We start from the raw sequence: 18,864 nt of genomic DNA, 5'->3' as shown, positions 1-18,864 counted from the left end.
ATATATATATATATATTGAGAATTAATAACTTGAATTGTTTTGGGAGTTTATTTAAATTATGTTATTTTGTGGCTTGTGACAATGTCTTGATTTTCATGGTATGAGGCCTTGTTTTGTAATAATTTGGATTGTGTTAGTTGTTAATTAGTATGAGATGTTGGGTTTTTATTTTTATATAGAGGGTGTTTGGCGAAGCTTATGAGATGTTTAATAGCTTATAAGTTTTTCTATTTGGTAATTTTTTTTTAAGATCTTACTTTTTTTTTTTTAAATAAGCTGTTGGAGAGCAAATGAAATTTTTTTAATAGGGAAAATGGAAAAAAAGGCCCATCATGGGACTTAAATGCATTTTGGTCCACAAAAACAATAGTCTCTCAATTAAGCTCATCCCCATCTCTTTAGTCTAAAATACCCTCAATAATATAATTCTTATCAATTCCACCCATTATACTCTAACTTCACTAATATTACACATTGACCCCAAATTTAAACAAATATATCACATTAACCCCCAAAAATTTTTTTTGTTCAGAAAATAATTTTTTTTCTGAAATGTTTTTTTTTCGGCCAGATTCCGGCGTTGACCGCCGGAGACCGCCGGTCTCCGGCATTGGCTTTTTTTTTTTTTTTTTTTGAAACTTTTTTTTTTCCTGAAATTTTTTTCCGGCCGGTCAACCACTGTTGACCGCCGGTCTCCGGCGTTGACTTTTTTTTTTTTTGGAATTGTTTTTCTTAGAAAAAAAATATTTTAATTAATATTACTGTCTTGGCTACTAAATTACTGTCTCAGACAGTAATATTACTGTTTGGGACAGTAATATTATGAATATTATTTTTCCGAACAGTAATATTATTAATATTATTGTCTAAGACAGTTAAATTACTGTTGGAGACAGTAATTTAATATCCAAGGCAGTAATATTAATTAAAATAATTTTTTTTGAAGGAAAAAAAAAAAAAAATCAATGAACAGTTAAATTTTTGTCTCCGACAGTTAAATAACTGCCGGAGACAGTAATTTAGCAACGAATACAGTAATATTAATTAAAAATATTTTTTTAAGAATAAAAAAGTCAATTAACAGTTAAATTACTGTCTCCGACAGTTAAATAACTGCTGGAGACAGTAATTTAGCAACGAATACAGTAATATTAATTAAAATATTTTTGAAGAACAAAAAAAAACAAAAGAGTCAATTAACAGTTAAATTACTGTCTCCGACAGTTAAATAACTGCTGGAGACAATAATTTAGCAGCCAAGACAGTAATATTAATTAAAATATTTTTTTAAGAAAAAACAAAATTATAAGAAAAAAAAAATAAAAAAAAAAAAAAAAAAAAAAAAAAACCAACGCCGGAGACCCGACGGTCAACGACAGTTGACCGGCCGGAAAAAAATTTCAGGAACACAAAAAAAAAAAAAAAAAAAGTCAACGGCGGCAACCGGCGGTCTCCTGTGGTGGCGGGTCAAAATTGAAATTAGGGTTAAAATTGGTTAATTGATGAAATTGGGCTAAATTGGGGTGTAAATCATGAAATTGAAGTTAAATTGTGTTTCAATGAATTAGGGGTAATTTTGGTATATATAAAAGAATTTTCCTTATTTGCAAATAAGTTTGAATGGGCTGGATTTATTTGAAAGACAAAAAAGTTGGATGTCCCTCTTTTAATTAAGTGTCCTTGTCATGAGCCTATTTGTCATTACCTCTTTTTAATAAGAACATCTTAATTCTTATCATGTCTATAGAAAAAAGTAAGTCTTAGAAAGCGTGCTAATAATACTTCTCTCTATTGATTTTTGCACTATCTTCTTGTTGGAAGAACCCGTGGTGGACATTCGGAACCTTAAATTATATACGGAAATGACATCTTTTGCAAATAGTAGATTTTTGAACATGCTATTGAAAATGGAAAACCATACACGTTTATAACCAAAAACTTCTATAAAATTATTGTGAGCGTCAGTCAAAACTTGTGGTTTTCGTCTAGGTATTCGGTGGTTGTAGATGGCGAAAACGACTACTTTTCCCACCGAAGTGGTTAGAACATTAATGACGAAGACGGCCAACCAATCTAAGTTTCTTCTTGCCCTAATTTACAAACGGAAAAACGTAGCAGGTTTCTCAGATTTTTGTGACCGCCATTTTTCTAAATGTTTTCGAGAATGAAGACATTGTAGGATTTTTGATAAAAAGTTCGAGGGGCGGGCTCAAGATTTTGGGATAAGTTATTTTTTGGATAGATTAGAAGTGGATTTTCGATTCAGCGGAATTGCATATTTTGTACACTTTTCTGTTTTGAATGAGTATCATAGGGGCAATTTTGGGAGTATTTAACTTTAGGAAGGTCTCCCTAATATGGGATTTAAAATTAATTTTATCCCTATTTGGAAAATGAATCTTATATAATTTTGTCAACACCCAAGGCTAACCATATATATATTATACTTCATCTGTCTCATATCATATGTTGTTTTGGATTGTTGCATGTACGAGAAATCCAATAAATATGAATAGATTATACAAATGGACTATTAGTGAGAAATCCTTCTAGTATTATTTTAATAAGGATGGATTCAGCTTCTTTTCCTTTATTAGTAAGAGACCCATTCTTTTTTTATTCTCAAATTTACCCTTCTTCTATTCACTACCTATTATACACTATTTAATGCACTTTTTTTTGTATTTTAATTTTAATTTTTGTTTTTTTATTTATTCCTTATTTAAAAAAATAATATTTTAAAATAATATTTTATTAAATTTTTATTATTTTAAAAAAATATTTTTTTTACTATATTTTTTTGTCTTCAGCTAAAACAACTATTATTAAAACAACTGTTATTAAAACAATTATGATTAAAACAACTATATATCTCCAGCAACTCTCATTTATCAAAATCAACTGTTTGTTAAATAAATTATTACAATCAACTAAAAAGTAATAAAAACAACTATATTGCTGCACGAAAACAACTATATTGTTGTATGAAAACAACTATATTGCTGTACGAAAATATTTATAAATATGTAAATAACACCACACAATTTCAACAAAAACTACATCCATTATACTATTGATTGAGCACAAAATTAGCCTTCAATATAAGAATTCACCAAAAACTCAAATTAAGAAAATTAAGATTCGAGAATTGGGTTCCAAAAAAAAAATCAGAGAAGAAGAACAATAACAACGACAATGAAACAATGTTGGCGGTGGTCTCTATTGAAAGCTCAGCACAATATCAACCCTAGCGTCGCTGCATAGTCTCGATCATTCTCCCTAACGAAAATCCTAACGCCGTCATTGACGAGAGAATTCCAGGGGTGAAGACCGTCTTCTTTTCGCGTCAGTGGAGGGAGGAACACCGTTGGGAGAAGAGAGTAACGATGGAAGAGGGATGGAGGCGGTGGCGGCGCAGAGATGGAAGAGGGTTGGAGGCGGCGGTATGTAGAGAGAAAAGAGAGAGGAGAGAATAAGAGAAATAGAGAGAACGTGAAATAGGTTTGATTATTTTAGATATAATAGGGCAAATTAGATATATTAGTCATGTCAAAAATAATTATTTAATATAAGGTGGGGTTCTCACTAATAATGTAAATGAGGTTATATCCACTTAATATAAGTAAATGAATTGGGGGTTTTTACTAATTATCCCTTATACAAAACATAGCGTATAAAATACTAAAATATCTTTATCCTTAATTATTTTTCAATTAAATAAGAACAAAATCGATAAAAATGCAATTAATATTTTATTAGAACTTTAAATTTATTTTTATCAAGAGTTATCCAAACTAAGTAAATGCAAAATCTCTGAACTCCTACGCGTTTCCACGTCCCATTGCCTTTATCCAACCTCGTCTGAATTTCAATATTAAAATGCATGTTGATTCCACTTTACATCTTTAAAAGGGTTTACAATTCATAGTTCGTTTTTGTCCACCGGCAGTGGGAAATAATTTATTTAAAAAAACAAAAAAAAAAAAAAAAAAACATTTTCCAAATTCTTTCGATCTCTAAATTTTGAAACTTAAAAAAAACGTGATTTTTTTAACATCAGTTAGAGCACTACAATTATCAACCTCGATGAAATTGACATCGATTTTGAGGTTAAAAAAAAATCACGTTTTTTATCGAATTTCGACTTTTTCACTCATTTCGTGTAATGCAACACGAAACAACTTTTGTTCAAAATTATGTTGTGTTTTGTGTACATTTACACAAAATACAGTGAGAATTTCGTGGTATATAACACGAAATGCACATTGTATTTCGTGTAAATGTACAATTCCTTTTCTTTTAAATTAATTATTAATGTTTCTGTTTATACAGAAACAAGAACAAGAATCTCACGATCGTAATCAAATTTGATAGTATGAAGACATTAACTATGTGGACAAAAGACAATATAATTAGTCATAATCATCAATTTATTTTTCATTGTAAAAGTAGAGAATTTTCAGTATCAAACAAATTAATAATACACTGAAAAATCGAAAACAAGTTACAACAACAACATCATCCGGTTGCACGTCCTCGAGCTCCACGACCTCCATGAGGTACAACAACATTCATCTCCGTGTGGACTCCGTCACCTCTTCCGCAACATGGGAAGGGCCGACATCAGCATCGACATGACCAACCGACTTCCCACTTCTCCGCAGCTCTCCTATATCGCACCGACATAGTCATACACTCATGTTCCTAGTACTCAGCATCAGAAGCAGCTGTTCGCATAAGTGCCTTCAACTTGCCTGCCATATGTGGAATAAGACGTTAAACACTTTAATTTAATGTATAAATAAAATAAGTAATAAAAATAAATAAAAAATAAAAAAAATTGTACAATTTCGTGTAAATTTACACGACACATAATCTCTGTTTTATGTAAATTTACACGAAATGTGGTATATGTAAAGAACGTCTCCACTTTGTGATACTAAGCCCGAAACCAAGCGACTTTTGAATTAATGTGTCCATTTTGTGTAGATCTGCATGAAACAAAGTTTTCGTTTCGTGTACTTCTACTCAAAACGGACCCATTATTTCCAAAATTGCTTGGTTTCGTGCTTAGTAGCACAAAATAATTTTCCCATTGTAACTGATTTTTTTTTTTTTTTGAATTTGATCGATTCTCAATTAAAATTAAACTAATCGATGTAATTCGTAACTAAACAACAACATAACGTTAAATTTACGTATTAAGGTAATTTGTTATTTGAAATCGTTGCCGAAATTGCTTGTTTAATTTCCGATAGTTTGAGAGGATTCTGAATAAAATTTACAAATGACATAAAAGTGCATTGCAAATTGCGAGGTAGTAAAATACTAAAATGTCCACTATGAATAATAGCATTTCAGTATTTAAATGAAGAATATTATATATAAGTATATAGATTTAAATGCAGAATATAATATTTATATTAGCCATTTAAATGTATTAATAATTAATTGAAAAGCAAACAACAACCATACTGCTCTGTTAACGCACACAAACCAAAATTGGGTGATCGATCGCTTACATATTTGGTATGAAATTCCCCCCAAAATCAACAAAGAATTAATCCAATCTCTCTAAATCATGCTAAGGCTCATCTCTTCCTCTTCCAAATCCAAATCATCAAAAACCCTAGCATCATTTTCAATCCCAATTCACTTCCCAAATCCTCACCATCTTTCCGGCAGCTCCGCCAATTCGACAAAGATTCCACCTTTGAATCGATACTTAAATAGGTTTTCATCGCATGGGTTTGCTAGAAATCCCGCAAATTTTGCAGATTTTAATCAGAATTGGAGTGGATTGAGGAATTTCAGCAGCGAATCATCATCATCATCATCATCAGTGAGGAGAGAGACTCTGAATTATGATGTGGTGATTGTTGGTGCGGGGCCTGCTGGATTATCTGCGGCTATAAGATTGAAGCAGTTGTGCAGAGAAAACGATGTCGATTTTTCGGTCTGTGTTGTGGAGAAGGGGGCTGAAGTAGGTAATTTCAATTATTATTATTTATGTTTTTTTTTTCTTCAAGAATTTTGATGGTGATGAATGGTGTTATGTGAACTCTGAAAAGTGATTTTGGGAAGAAGAATCATGTTTAGTATTCGGGTTTCTTTTGTGGGTAGTTTGGAATTTTAGCTAAAGAATCAACTGAGGTATATTCCATTTTAAGAAGCTTGGGCAGTGTTTGAGAAACATAGATTAATTCTCATAGACATGAAAATAGACCAGCATGGTTAAGTTGAACTAACCGTGAAGTCGTTTATATTCGGAAAAAAAGAAAAGAAAAAAGAATTGCATTTGTAACGATACTCGAAACATATGAATTTATTCTGAGATGAGCAGATACAGTTGATGATTTCTCTAATGGTCCTTTTTTCTCGAGAAAATAAAAATATTTTCCGACAATTTATGCGTCCCATTTACAGATTCATTTAGGAAAATTAACAGAAAGTATCATTACCTTTTTACGGATTCTTTTTTACTGCTTCGTCTTATAGAATCATAAGCCGCAGACAAATGTATCTTCTCATATCATTTTATTCCTCAGGTGCTCATATATTATCCGGGAATGTTTTTGAGCCTCGGGCACTGAATGAACTTCTACCAAATTGGAAACAGGAGGAGGTTTGTGTTTAGTTTTTGTTCCTTTTTTTTTTTGAAATTGAAAATAATGTTGTTAAATGAAGTTTTTATAGTCCATGCAAAAACTTCAACTTAGTAAATTTATATATGCTCAGTTTTGGCTGATGAACTGAATCGAATGTAATTCGAGAATGTGAATGTTTGTTCGTGTTTTAATATCAATAACATAACATGACTGTTATTACACTATTTCCAGGCGCCCATACACGTTCCTGTTTCTTCTGACAAGTTTTGGTTGCTTTCCGAGACTCGTGCTTTCCCCTTTCCTTCTCCTTTCAATAACCATGGAAACTATGTCATAAGGTAACATCACATTTTTATGTTTTTTTCTTATAATCAAAAAAATTGGACAATCGTTTCCCTTTACCGTAACTTTATTGTTGTCTTGTAAAGAATCATCTACAATGTTTTGTTGCCTCATCTAATGGTTGGACGTGTAAGAAGATTCATAGTTGAGGGGTGTATGCAATTACCCAAACAGGAGGGTTTTTTTTTGTAATTTGACCTTACCTCAGGGGATGGCCGTAATTTACCCTTTTATAAATTTGCATTTGTTCATATAAAATTAATGTAAAATTAATTTTGCAGTTTGAGTCAGTTGGTAAGGTGGTTGGGAGCCAAGGCTGAAGAATTAGGAGTTGAAATATATCCAGGTTTTGCAGCTAGTGAGGTATTTACTGTTTTTGTGCTCGATTATGTAATCATCATGAATTTTTGCTCTCATTAGTATCAATTATTTTCAGATACTATATGATACAAGTGACAAGGTAATTGGCATTGCAACCAATGATATGGGAGTTGCTAAAGATGGCTCTAAGAAAGAAACTTTCCAGCCCGGTGTCGAACTGAAGGGCAAGTTTTACGCCTTTTACGTTCTTCATATTTAATTTTTTAAATAAAAATGAAATGATAAAACAATTTTCTGAGGAGTGGTTTGAAATGAATAACTTAATGGTTAATGCAGGGCGTGTGACTCTGTTTGCAGAAGGCTGTCGAGGATCTTTATCCGAGGTTTACAAAATCAAGAACTTTTTTTCTTTTTTTCTTTTCTTCTTTGTTATTTTTAATCCATTAATATCAAGATTTATGTGATTTATAAACAGAAAATAATCAGTAAATTTAACTTACGAGAGAAAGGCCAAGGGCAGCATCAGACGTATGCTTTAGGAATTAAAGAGGTATATTTGCAGCATCCTAAATAACCGTGTAGAAATTGTATCTTAGTTGTGTATTTTAGAACTCCGTTTGCAGTATGTAATTAAAAAGTTTGGTTATTTTATGCTTCTTTCAACACGGTCCTCGAATAGTTTTGACTAAAAGCTACGATATTCACAATTTCCTTCATATTTTTATCCATGAAAAAATTGCTCGAGTTATCCTTTTCTTTGTCAGGTTTGGGAAATCAGTGAAGAGAAGCATGACGCTGGCTCGGTGCTTCACACATTAGGTTGGCCACTCGACCCCAAGACCTACGGTGGATCTTTCATATATCATATGAAAGATAGACAGGTCTTTTTTTCATTACCCGATAATATTCCTAATCTAAATGACCATTTGGATTAAGATAGCCAAAAGGCAGCATTTAATTGAAGAAAATTACTCGATAATTCTCGTGCTGAAAGTGCCATTTAGTTACCAATGTCCAATTATTGCGACAAATGGACATTATTTTGGAAACTTTGCTTTAGGTCAGATATATTGAAACAAAAAATATCAATGACAATTTTGTATTGATTCTTGGTCTTACATTTTTTTAAGCAAATTACGGCCACCCCTGAGGTAAGGTCAAATTACGAAAAGATCCCTCGCGTCTGGGTAGTTACAACCACCCTCAACTATGAATCTTCTTCCATGTCCACTCTTGCGGTGTCAAATTTAGTGGAATCTTCTAGATTATGTGGAATAATCTTCAGTTTGTACCCGTTTTACCCCATTCGAGCTCCACAATTTGAAACAAGATTATCATAAGATGTGTCTCTTAGCTTGTAAATATCAGATTATGGTGCATCAAAAACTCTAGTTTTTGCACAAAACGAGTACAAACTAGAGAACATTGCACGGTATCTTGAAGATTCTGTTGAATTTGACACCATAAAGTTGGACGTGCAAGAAGATTCATAGTTGAGGGATGGTTGTAATTACCCAAACAAGAGGGGGGTTTTCGTAATTTTACCTTACCACAGGGGTGGCCGTAATTTACCCTTATCTTTTATATGGCGGATAACAAGCTGTTATGTGGGTTTATAATAGTTAGTGTTTTTATACGTTGTTCGTTATTTTCTCTCTCTACACAGGTGGCTATCGGACTTGTGGTAGCACTAAATTATCGCAATCCTTTCTTGAATCCCTATGAAGAGTTTCAGGTAATTTATGGTCTTACTCGTTCTTTTTTTTTTTTTACAATCCTTTTTTGCAACTTATTTCAGCAAATGCATTGAAAGTATCTTTAAAATACTATGAAAGTCGAATGCTTACACAGTTTCTTCGTATAGTAGTTAATTTTTAATTTTTTCCTTTCCCTTATCAGAAATTTAAGCATCACCCTGCCATCAGACCTTTGCTCGAAGGAGGTACGGTGCTTGAATATGGTGCTCGCACTTTAAATGAAGGCGGTTATCAGGTAAATCGAAAAACTTTTGTCTTCCTTTAATTTTGAAAGTTCAACCGGAAAAAATAAAAAATAAAAATGAAAAATTACGAAGCAAAGGCATTCCTTAATTCCAGTTTGTTAATATTTTTTTTCTGCAAATATAAATACGTGTTTAAATCTAATGGGAATGAAATATGATGTTAGTTAAATTTCAGTCAATACCTTACCCAGTTTTCCCCGGTGGAGCAATTATTGGATGTTCAGCTGGGTTCCTAAATGTACCGAAAATAAAAGGATCACATACTGCAATTAAATCAGGTATTAGTTAGTCTATAAGATTTCTTATGTTATTATTATTATTAATTTTTTTTTATTAATTGTTAATTGACATTACTGGTTAGCCTTACTAGAAAAATTAATTCAAAATCCCAAATTATAATAGACATCAATTTATTTTTAATCTTACTGTTATAATGATTTTAAGGGAAAAAAATAATAATAATGAACATTTATCCATCTTAATTCATTTTATTTAGGTAAACGAAGATAAAGATGGTATTTGCATTTCTAATTTCCCTCGGAGAATTAATTTCAGGAATGCTAGCAGCAGAATCTGCGTTCGGCACACTCCATAAAGAGTCACCGTTAGAGAATTTCTGGGACAGTTTAAAAAGTTCATGGATATGGAAAGAGCTTCACAGTGCAAGAAATTACCGTCCCGTGAGTATTATAATTGGTCGATTTTATTTATTTTTACTTTTTTTTTTGGTTTATTGGGCGATGAGGAAAAAAAATGCTTAATTATAATTTGCTTATATAGTTTTCGAACTCTCCGTAATATATATGTGTCGTATTATATTGCAGGCATTTGAGTATGGTCTCTTTCCTGGTTTGGCGCTTAGCGCTCTAGAACAGTAAGATTAATTAATAACCATTATTTTCTGAGAATAACAATTTTTCGAATAAATAACTTTTTTAAATATTGCTGATTAATGTGTGCTGCTGTTACCAGTTATGTAATGAAGGGAAGATCTCCATGGACACTGAAACACGGAAAACCCGATCACGAGGCAACTGACGTAAGAGCCTTCTGTATCCAACTTTTTTCTATAATATGATTTTCTTGCATTTAGTACTCCTGTGTTGTATCGAATTGCTAAAAAAAGTCCCCGTAATGCTTTTTTAGCTCACAACCCCTTATTGGGGGTTAGTTTCCTAAAACAAATTGCATTGTGGGGTTTTTGTGCTAATATTAATAATGCGGGGACTTTTTTAGCGATTAGAGCAAACACAAGGGTGCTTAATGCAATAAACCCATGATCTTTCGTAAAAGCCTCTGGACAATTTCGACCATGTGGTGAAATTTACAGGAAGCGAAAATGTGGAGGACAATTGATTACCCAAAGCCTGATGGTGTTATTTCTTTTGATATGCCGACTTCTTTGTACCGGTACTCTCTCTCTCTCTCTCCTATATATATATATATATATATATATATATATATATATATATATATATATATATATATATATATATATATATATATAGAACCTCGATATATTAATACTCGATAAATTAATAACCTCGCTTAAAGAATCATTTCTTCCGGTCCCGTCTCGATGAGAACGTGTTAAATTATTAATTTGATAATTTAATATTTCGCTAAATTAATAAAATTTCTCTACTCCCGGCTGTATTAATTTATAAAGGTTTAGCTATATATATATATATACATTTTTTGATTTTATTTTCGTTTAGGAGCAATACGAATCACGATCATGACCAACCAGCTCACCTTCGGTTGAAGGACCCGAAAAATCCAGAAAATGTAAACTTACCAATATATGGTGGACCAGAAACAAGATATTGCCCTGCACGGGTTTACGAGTAAGTCAACTATTCTTTCTTTACGTTAACTATTTCAGCAAGTTTCCGAATCACTGGTTTTTATTTACTGAATTACGTTACATGCAATGAAAATATGACAGATACATAGCCGATGAAAACGGCTGTCAAAAGCTGCAGATCAATGCTCAAAACTGCCTGCATTGCAAGGTAAACAAACTGCATTCCACAAAAACACACTAATTACACGTAGGGGTGGAAATTGGTACGGAATTGCCAAATTCAGCCGATTTTGGAACAATATTATTCATGCCGATCTTTTTTTGGAATGGAATCGAAATATATTAGATTCCAATTTCTAATCAGATTTTAATTTTTTAAAATTCCAATTTTTTTCCGAAAAATTCACTTATTATACTACTTTGTTTTTTTATATTATAGTTGACTGAAAATTAGAAAATCCGAATTCCGCCGAGATCTGAAATTTTTTTATTTTGAAACAAGTTTTTTCACGTCCGAAAGATATTGGTATTTTACCGAAAATGCTAATTCCGCGATCCGCTCGATTTTCCACCCGTAAATGCATGTACTGAAAAACTGACAAATAACATCATAAATAATTATCACAAAACACAAAAAACGTGTATAAAAACCCCATTAACGGCCTTGATTAGCTCTCGAATTATTGTCTACTATTTGAACAGGCATGCGATATTAAGGATCCAAAACAGAATATAAAGTGGACGGTGCCAGAAGGTGGCGGTGGACCCGGATACGCTGTCATGTAGATTATGAGTTCTTTCAATCCCTGTGCAGACATTACACACAATGTAAGGTGTTAGTAGTTGGTACAATGAATATGGTGCTGGAAAACTCGTGTCGTCTTCGATAACACTTTTTTTTTCTGAGAATATTCTGTGTCTCGTACGAATATTTATCGATGGGTTTGAGAATCAACGTAAATAAACCTACAAATTTGACTTGTTGATTAAAAGTGACCACAGCCATCAAGATCTCTGCATTACTAGTGATCGATCGACTTCGGCACTGCACTGTGAAACCCATGCTACGAAAGATGTCTCGTAATTTTCACTAAAAGGATGAAATTTCTATTTTAATCTTCGAATCCACTTTGACTTAAATCTAAATAAAAGCATTTTAATTTTCTTCATGTTTCCTACTTTATTAACAGTTAAACATATTTATGCATTGATTAAAACTCGAAATTCTTAAATATGTCATGTGCACAAATTACGGCATCACCCGAGGTAATGTTAAATTACAAAAAATGAAATCCCCTATTGTTTGTATAATTACAACCATCCCCTTCAACTATGTATTGTAGGGCTGTGCATGGATCGGTTTTAACCACCAACCAACCCATTTTCGACCCATAATTTGTGACGGGTAATCTTGAGGTCGATAATGTCAACCAAACCATGTATAGTTAGGTAGATAATGGTTTCTAATATGCTAAAAAGTTGGTTAGTCGGGTAATATCGGTCAACCAACTTTATTTATTAATTTATTATTTATTAATTTATTTAAAATATTTAATATTTTTTATTTCATATTTCTATTTTATATCACATTTATTAAATTGTCTAATATTGACCAAAATCCTAAAAGTAATAAATCTAACCTAATTATTTAATTTGAACTATTTTAATTTTAAGACTAGTCTAAATATTTGGACAATTATTATTTGCTAAACTATTTATGTTTAATTGCAATACATATGACCCGTAATGTTTTGAATTTTTTATTTGAATATTGTTGAACTAGTCATAGTTAATTTATAAAAGATATAGCATTGTCACTAATAAAATATTAAACAAAATTAAACAAATATTTAGATGGTTGACACATCAACTAAACCATCAACCGTCCCACTAAATTGGCTTTCAACCATCACCCAATCTATGTAAATTGGATCGATAACGGTTTCCAATATTGACCAAAGTTGGTTGGATGGGTTCGGTCAGTTTTATGGCTGGTTTTTAACCAACCCAACCAACTCACAGTCCTAATGTATTGTCTCACACTTCCACTCTTACGATGTCAAATTTACCTATGGTTTTTCATCCTGCCGGTAATCTGACCGAATCTAACCGAACAAAAATCTAACCGTACTTCAAGAGATGGCTGCAATTTGTCCTTATTTCATGTCATCGAAATTAAAAAGCCCAAAACAAAAGAACAAATTTTGAAGAGAAAAAACCTACCATGACCACGATTAAACCACCGGTCAACCGAACAAGCAACTCCTAACTATAACCAAAACCACCTCCCGCAATATCAATCAAGGATCAAAATCTGCTAACCCTTGACATCACCGATTTCAACGAGTGAGAGAAAGTGTACAAGAACTCAAGTAAAACAATTCTACAACTAAAAAAACATAAACAGTCAACAACAAAAGAACACCTCATACTCTAGATGTGAGTAATAATAGAACAACAAAACAGCCTTAACCAAGTTAATGAACTAAAAAAATATAAATCAATAAACCCGCCTAGTGAAACCGATAATCGATGTAGTTTTAACCTAAAAACAGACTAACCAAAAGTCAACGAGCTACAGGACCCGCACCATAAGATTTCAGTGGGGACCACCATATACACCCCTCCAACACCCAATATAACATAGACCCGTAAAGACTCATTTTTTTCTAATCCTTCGAGGATCCATCGGGAGGAGGATTTGGAGGGGCAATATTGTCTTTTTGAACAGAAGAAGCCTGCATTGACGACGATTGCGACTGGAACTGCTGTTGAAATTGCTGGTGAAGCTGATGCTGCTGCTGATGCTGCTGCTGTTGCTGCTGTTGAAACTGCCTTTGGTGATGCTGCTGCTGCTGCTGCTTTTGAGAGTGTATTTGGAGCTGCTGCAATTGTTGTGCAGTTAGCAGTGTGTGCACTGCGTGGTTGTTGCTGTTGTAATATTGCTGCTGCTGGTTTGCTGCTCCGTATTGTGCGGGATAATTCATCATTGCTCCACCGTTGTTAGTGATTGCTTGACCGGTCAACACCTTCAGATGCTGTATCTCTTCTTTCAACGCGTCGTTCAGTGCTGTCAATTTCAAATTTTAAAAAGAATATTAGTTCGTGATTGACTAAATGTTATTGCAAATTTAACTTCAATCTGCATCCTTTTTTTTTTTTTGACTATTTGTTTTGAGGCCAAATAGCAAAGTTTTGCAAGAAAACGGAAGGGATGAAATTTTCGAGGAAGGATTTTTTTTTGTATTACCGTCTTGGAGGTGCACTTGTTGTTCCATTGTTTGCAAGCGTATTTTGAGTTCACCGTTTTCAGATGTAAGACCATTTGTATCTCTCTGTTCAAGAAACGAAAATAGAAATAATTAATTAATATACGCCTCCGAGTGAGAGTGTTATATCCTAATTTCTTTTGGACAGGTAAAAAATGTAATTAATCTAAGCCACCATCCATCAAGAATCAGTAATTGGATTATAAGGGGGGAAGGAAGCAAAGGTTAATAAATCACCTGAAGTAAGGTTAACTGTGCAGACAAGGAAGTTGCTTCTGTTTGCAGGGTTTGGACTTTCCTTTCAAGCTCAGCTATATACCTCATTTTCCGTTCCTTTGACCTTGCCGCTGACTGCCTATTCGCCCAAATCCTGTAATAAGATGAACGAAGCACAAATGTAAGAGAACAAAATGACATGGGTGTTAAAGAACAAAAATAATTTAGTGAAAATTTGTTTCGTTTAGTGGAATTAACATCAGTGATTGAGGTTTACGACAGAATCGCTGACTAAAGAATTAGAAGCCAGAACATGCAACTGCTGAAGAAGAGATGTATGAACAATATGTAACAGTGATAGGTACTTCTTTCACTAGAATTTGCATAAGATTCACAACTTGGAATCCAGCAAAATCCCGATTATTCAAATATACCAATATGATGAAAGTAACACTAAGTTGTAAGGGCTGCCAAATCATTAAGGTAGCACTTAGATGGAATTGAAATCGACTACAACTACTTGAACAAATAGCTCAAATTGAGGTCAAAGAGATTTGAAACTCATCGTAGAATGAATTCATCTAAATCCCAAATTAACTCAAAATCGGTTTATTAATATGGATTTGAAATCCTTCAATTCAAATGAAGCTTAAAAGGGATCACTACGGAACAATTATTTGAACGCTTCCCCTCTTTAACACTTCCACCTTTCCAAACCGCAAAAACACAGAATCAGAAACGTCGTTCTTTTAGACTCGTTCATCTATTTAACCCCGACTCAAGACAAAGAAAAAGGCAAACATAAGAATTTTTCCTATCTGCATGACCGGACTGCTGAATCAATTACCTATATTAAAATCTCCATTACTAAATTAAATCCAATAATAATCCTAAATATATTTTTTTTAAATATATCTCATTTATTAATTTTGTAAAGGGATCTCGTGATACCGAAAGTACAGAGAAATTTAATTCATTCGTCATTTTTCTGATCTTTTCGATTTTATTGTAACGATGCATTGTGACTCTGCATGCTACAGGACCTTAATCCATATCTAATGCAATTACTCGTTGTTTTATTTCAATAATCAGCAAATAGAAGGATGCAGTTTTTCATTGTTCAAGGGAACTTCTCAAAAGTTCACTTCATGGACACATATAGACTAAGGCCTCGTTTGGTTGCCAAGATAAGATTAGCCAAGATAAAATTAAATAATCTAATGAAACCCAATTGTATTATTGGACCTTGGAAGATCCAATAAAAAAAACATGCCTAAAAGGCAAAATAAGGCATGATAGCATAACATTTGCGGGTCGACTCGGCAAGTTATTGGGGATACCAAACATCAAACATAGTCCAATTATTTAGTTAATCGTGGCTTATCTCCCCAACCAAACAAGGCCTAAAGGTATATGTTTTGCATGTGTTAAGAACATAAGTAACAATGACAACGGTGAATTACTAACAGCTGTCAATGTCTACTAAGTCCAACCGTATACACTTCCTGCCAAAATATTGGACACAAGTGCATGAATAGAGACAAAGTGTCCAAGTGTCACTAAAACAAGGTACGCACACATAACACAACTATATACTTAACCGACAACAATGAGCATCAATTCACAGCTCTTCCTATGTTTCATGCACAATACTTTTTGGCAATAGTATTGACAGCCTACATTCTAACCAATATCTTTTAAACAGCTGGCAACCATATATGCATGAAACCATATTAATATGAGCAAAAAGAATATTAGAAATTACAGAAACTCACAAAGCTAGAAATTTGAGAAACGCAAGTCTCGATATTACTTACTAGCAAAGCAAGTCAACAAACTGAGAGTCAAGAAGCCATATTCAAATTTTCGGAATCCACATAATTTGGCAAACGCCAACAAGTTGAAAGGAATGAAAAATAAATGATTATGACAGCTGTACATCAAAACGATTAATCAGCCAGGAGACACAAACTAAGTAACCCTTACTGCACTCTATCAATTTTGTTAACACGAGAAGATATAAATCATCGAAAAATATATTATATCTTACAAATGCTCTGCAAATAAATCAAGGATAAAAAACTACAGAATGCTACATAAATCAAGTTATGCGTAACATAAATTTAATAATATTTTTATCAGCATGAAAATAATACCTTTTGGCACGCTTTGGATCAATAAGAGCCAGCTCAGCAAGCTTAGCAGCAGACATGGCTTTCTTAGCATCACCGGAAGAAGGATCCTCCGAGCCAGACATGAGCATCTCCGCTTTGATAGAGGTTGACCCATCCATTGACTGGCTATGCTGATGCCTAATCCTCGGTTTTTCACTTAACCCTTGAGCAGCATTATTATCAGCCAATGATTGGTTAGCAAATGCCGATGCAAAACCGGACGAAGAGCCTGGCTCGGCTGCTAAAGAATTAGACGATTCGCCCACTTGGAATGCCGACGTGGCGGATGTGGAATTGAACTTATCCATATCGAGGTACATCGAGAGCAAATCCTCCTCTGTTTCGTCGGAGAAAGATGGCCCATCGAAACCCCCGACGACACCTAGGTCACTGTCGAAGCTGATGTCATCGGGTAGCGTGAGGATCTCCGAGTGGGCTCGTCTGTGTCCTAGATTCTTGGACGGGTTGTCGGACATTCTGCTTATATCGTGACTGAACTGCCGAGCATCGGAATGACCAAAATGCCCCTGCTCCGACGAACTGCCTCCTGGGCCTAGTGGGGGTAAATTCGGCAATCCGGATTGTTCTGGCTTGACATTGTAGCTGCTGTTCGGTGGGGAGAAACCGGAGTACCGACCTGATGGAGGAAGTGAACTTCCACTACAGTGGTGTGACTTGTCTTTTTCCATTGATTGAAAATCTCCAAACCCTAAATTCTTGAGAGCCACCTAATGCATTGCATAAACAGCTCAATCAAACCAAAAAAAATCGAAACAAAACCCTAGAACTTACGACTCCTTCAAAATTACACGAAAATTGCTTGTTTTTTTGTCTTGTAAATCTATCGATTGGGCAATTGATTAAAACTCGCCGGCACGATTTTGATTTACAAATTAACAGAATAAAAAAACAGAAAAGGAATGCTCGACGAAGATCTGATTATTCAAATGAGTTTCAAATTGGGGGAAAAATTAATTGCAAAAAAATAATTAATTGGAAAAAAAAAACATCAAATTCGGAGCTGAAGACAGAGTTATACATACACGACATGCATAAATGTAATGAAGTCACCGGAAAATTGGAGAATTGAAAGAACAATGGCAGATGGGAATAATAAAAAATTAAAAAAAAAAAAAAAAAATTAAAAATTGGGAGAGAATAAAACACGGAAAAGTGCTTACAGCTAAAGCTTTTTTGTTATTTTTCTGTCTTTCTCTCACTAGATCTCAAAATGGACGAATTGATATAGAGAGAGAGAGAGAGAGAGAGAGAGAGAGAGAGAGAGTCGAAGAGCTGCGAATGGCGGAAACAAATCAAATCTCGAAATGGTCAAGAGGCACGCACAGACACACACATACACACACACACATTAAGAAGCTTCAAAGAGACGATGAATATATATATACACACACACACACATATATACATATATATATATATATATATATATATATATATATATATATATATATATATATATATATATATATATATATATATATTGTAATAAAAGTGGGCAATAATTAAATAAGTGGAGGTGACGTGCTTGTTGGGCAGGGACTCATCCAACAAGGGAATGAAACAAACGGGCCTCAAATATTAAATTTTATTAATTTGTGTCGCATTTTAAGTAATTAATTAATTAATAAAATAATAAATTATTTGCTAAATATGAAACATTTCCTCTCTCTCTTCTTTTATTTTATTTTTTTGCAACTTTGAATATTCAATAGGGACATAAGGAAAAAAAATTAATTTACTTACTTGGATAAATAAAGCAAAAGGGGAATATTTGTTAATGCAAAAGTGTTTTTTTACACTAATTATTGAATTTTTAATTTTGAATTTCCTATTTTTGGTATGTCACTCATGAGTATTACCATTATATCGTAAATCATGATCCGATTTTCATCACTAACTAAGTTTTAGCTTTTCGATATCGGAGTTCTCCGATAGATTTGACGAGAGGCTGGAGATTGGAGGTTTGAATTCTTTTAGGTGCGCATTTTGTGATATCGTTATATGACCAACTTTTTTCAAAGAAAAAAAAATTCCAATTTTAAATTTAAAATCTATAGAAATTGTGTTGTGTTATTTTACACAAAAATTATTGAATTAAATTAT

At 33.2% G+C, this 18,864-nt stretch overlaps 2 protein-coding genes across 4 annotated transcripts; one reads left to right on the top strand and one right to left on the bottom strand.

The window, feature by feature from the left end:
* Positions 1-5,412: 5,412 nt before the first annotated feature.
* Positions 5,413-12,062, top strand: ETFQO (electron-transfer flavoprotein:ubiquinone oxidoreductase). The gene is made up of 18 exons (XM_012977703.2): positions 5,413-5,988; positions 6,550-6,626; positions 6,841-6,947; positions 7,233-7,314; positions 7,388-7,496; positions 7,609-7,655; positions 7,748-7,822; positions 8,037-8,153; positions 8,939-9,007; positions 9,172-9,264; positions 9,450-9,552; positions 9,830-9,954; positions 10,099-10,148; positions 10,247-10,313; positions 10,605-10,684; positions 10,993-11,121; positions 11,223-11,289; positions 11,784-12,062. The coding sequence occupies exons 1-18, from the start codon at positions 5,583-5,585 to the stop codon at positions 11,865-11,867; spliced, it is 1,887 nt and encodes a 628-aa protein (XP_012833157.2). The 5' UTR covers positions 5,413-5,582; the 3' UTR covers positions 11,868-12,062.
* A 1,387-nt stretch (positions 12,063-13,449) lies between these two features.
* LOC105954035 (putative transcription factor PosF21) lies at positions 13,450-18,310 on the bottom strand. Of its 3 annotated transcripts, XM_088820964.1 has the most exons (6): positions 17,922-18,171; positions 16,723-17,468; positions 14,588-14,720; positions 14,332-14,416; positions 13,943-14,151; positions 13,602-13,897 (listed from the first exon to the last, which is right to left on the bottom strand). In XM_088820964.1, the coding sequence occupies exons 2-6, from the start codon at positions 17,427-17,429 to the stop codon at positions 13,751-13,753; spliced, it is 1,281 nt and encodes a 426-aa protein (XP_088677090.1). In that variant the 5' UTR covers positions 17,430-17,468; positions 17,922-18,171; the 3' UTR covers positions 13,602-13,750. The 3 variants fall into 3 exon arrangements, with proteins under 3 accessions (XP_012833158.2, XP_088677089.1, XP_088677090.1); XM_012977704.2 differs by having other exon boundaries at positions 13,450-14,151; positions 17,922-18,310; XM_088820963.1 differs by lacking the exon at positions 17,922-18,171 and adding an exon at positions 17,784-17,905 and having other exon boundaries at positions 13,450-14,151.
* Positions 18,311-18,864: the final 554 nt, after the last annotated feature.

The sequence above is a fragment of the Erythranthe guttata genome, chromosome 7, assembly GCF_056151865.1.
Source record: "Erythranthe guttata isolate IM_541 chromosome 7, IM_541, whole genome shotgun sequence".
In the NCBI taxonomy this organism is placed as follows: domain Eukaryota; kingdom Viridiplantae; phylum Streptophyta; class Magnoliopsida; order Lamiales; family Phrymaceae; genus Erythranthe; species Erythranthe guttata.
Note: the sequence above shows the minus strand (reverse complement) of the source record. Positions and strands in the feature narration are given on the sequence as shown.

What these genes read in the sequence shown, in the direction of transcription:
- LOC105954035 (XM_012977704.2), bottom strand. Translation starts at nt 17,429, where the DNA reads ATGGAAAAAGACAAGTCACACCACTGTAGTGGAAGTTCACTTCCTCCA. An exon ending in GATCCAAAGCGTGCCAAAAG is followed by an intron (nt 14,721 to 16,722) that starts GTATTATTTTCA and finishes ATCTTATTACAG; the next exon opens with GATTTGGGCGAATAGGCAGT. An exon ending in CACAGTTAACCTTACTTCAG is followed by an intron (nt 14,417 to 14,587) that starts GTGATTTATTAA and finishes TTTCTTGAACAG; the next exon opens with AGAGATACAAATGGTCTTAC.
- ETFQO (XM_012977703.2), top strand. Translation starts at nt 5,583, where the DNA reads ATGCTAAGGCTCATCTCTTCCTCTTCCAAATCCAAATCATCAAAAACC. An exon ending in ATCATATGAAAGATAGACAG is followed by an intron (nt 8,154 to 8,938) that starts GTCTTTTTTTCA and finishes CTCTCTACACAG; the next exon opens with GTGGCTATCGGACTTGTGGT. An exon ending in TGCCCTGCACGGGTTTACGA is followed by an intron (nt 11,122 to 11,222) that starts GTAAGTCAACTA and finishes AAAATATGACAG; the next exon opens with ATACATAGCCGATGAAAACG.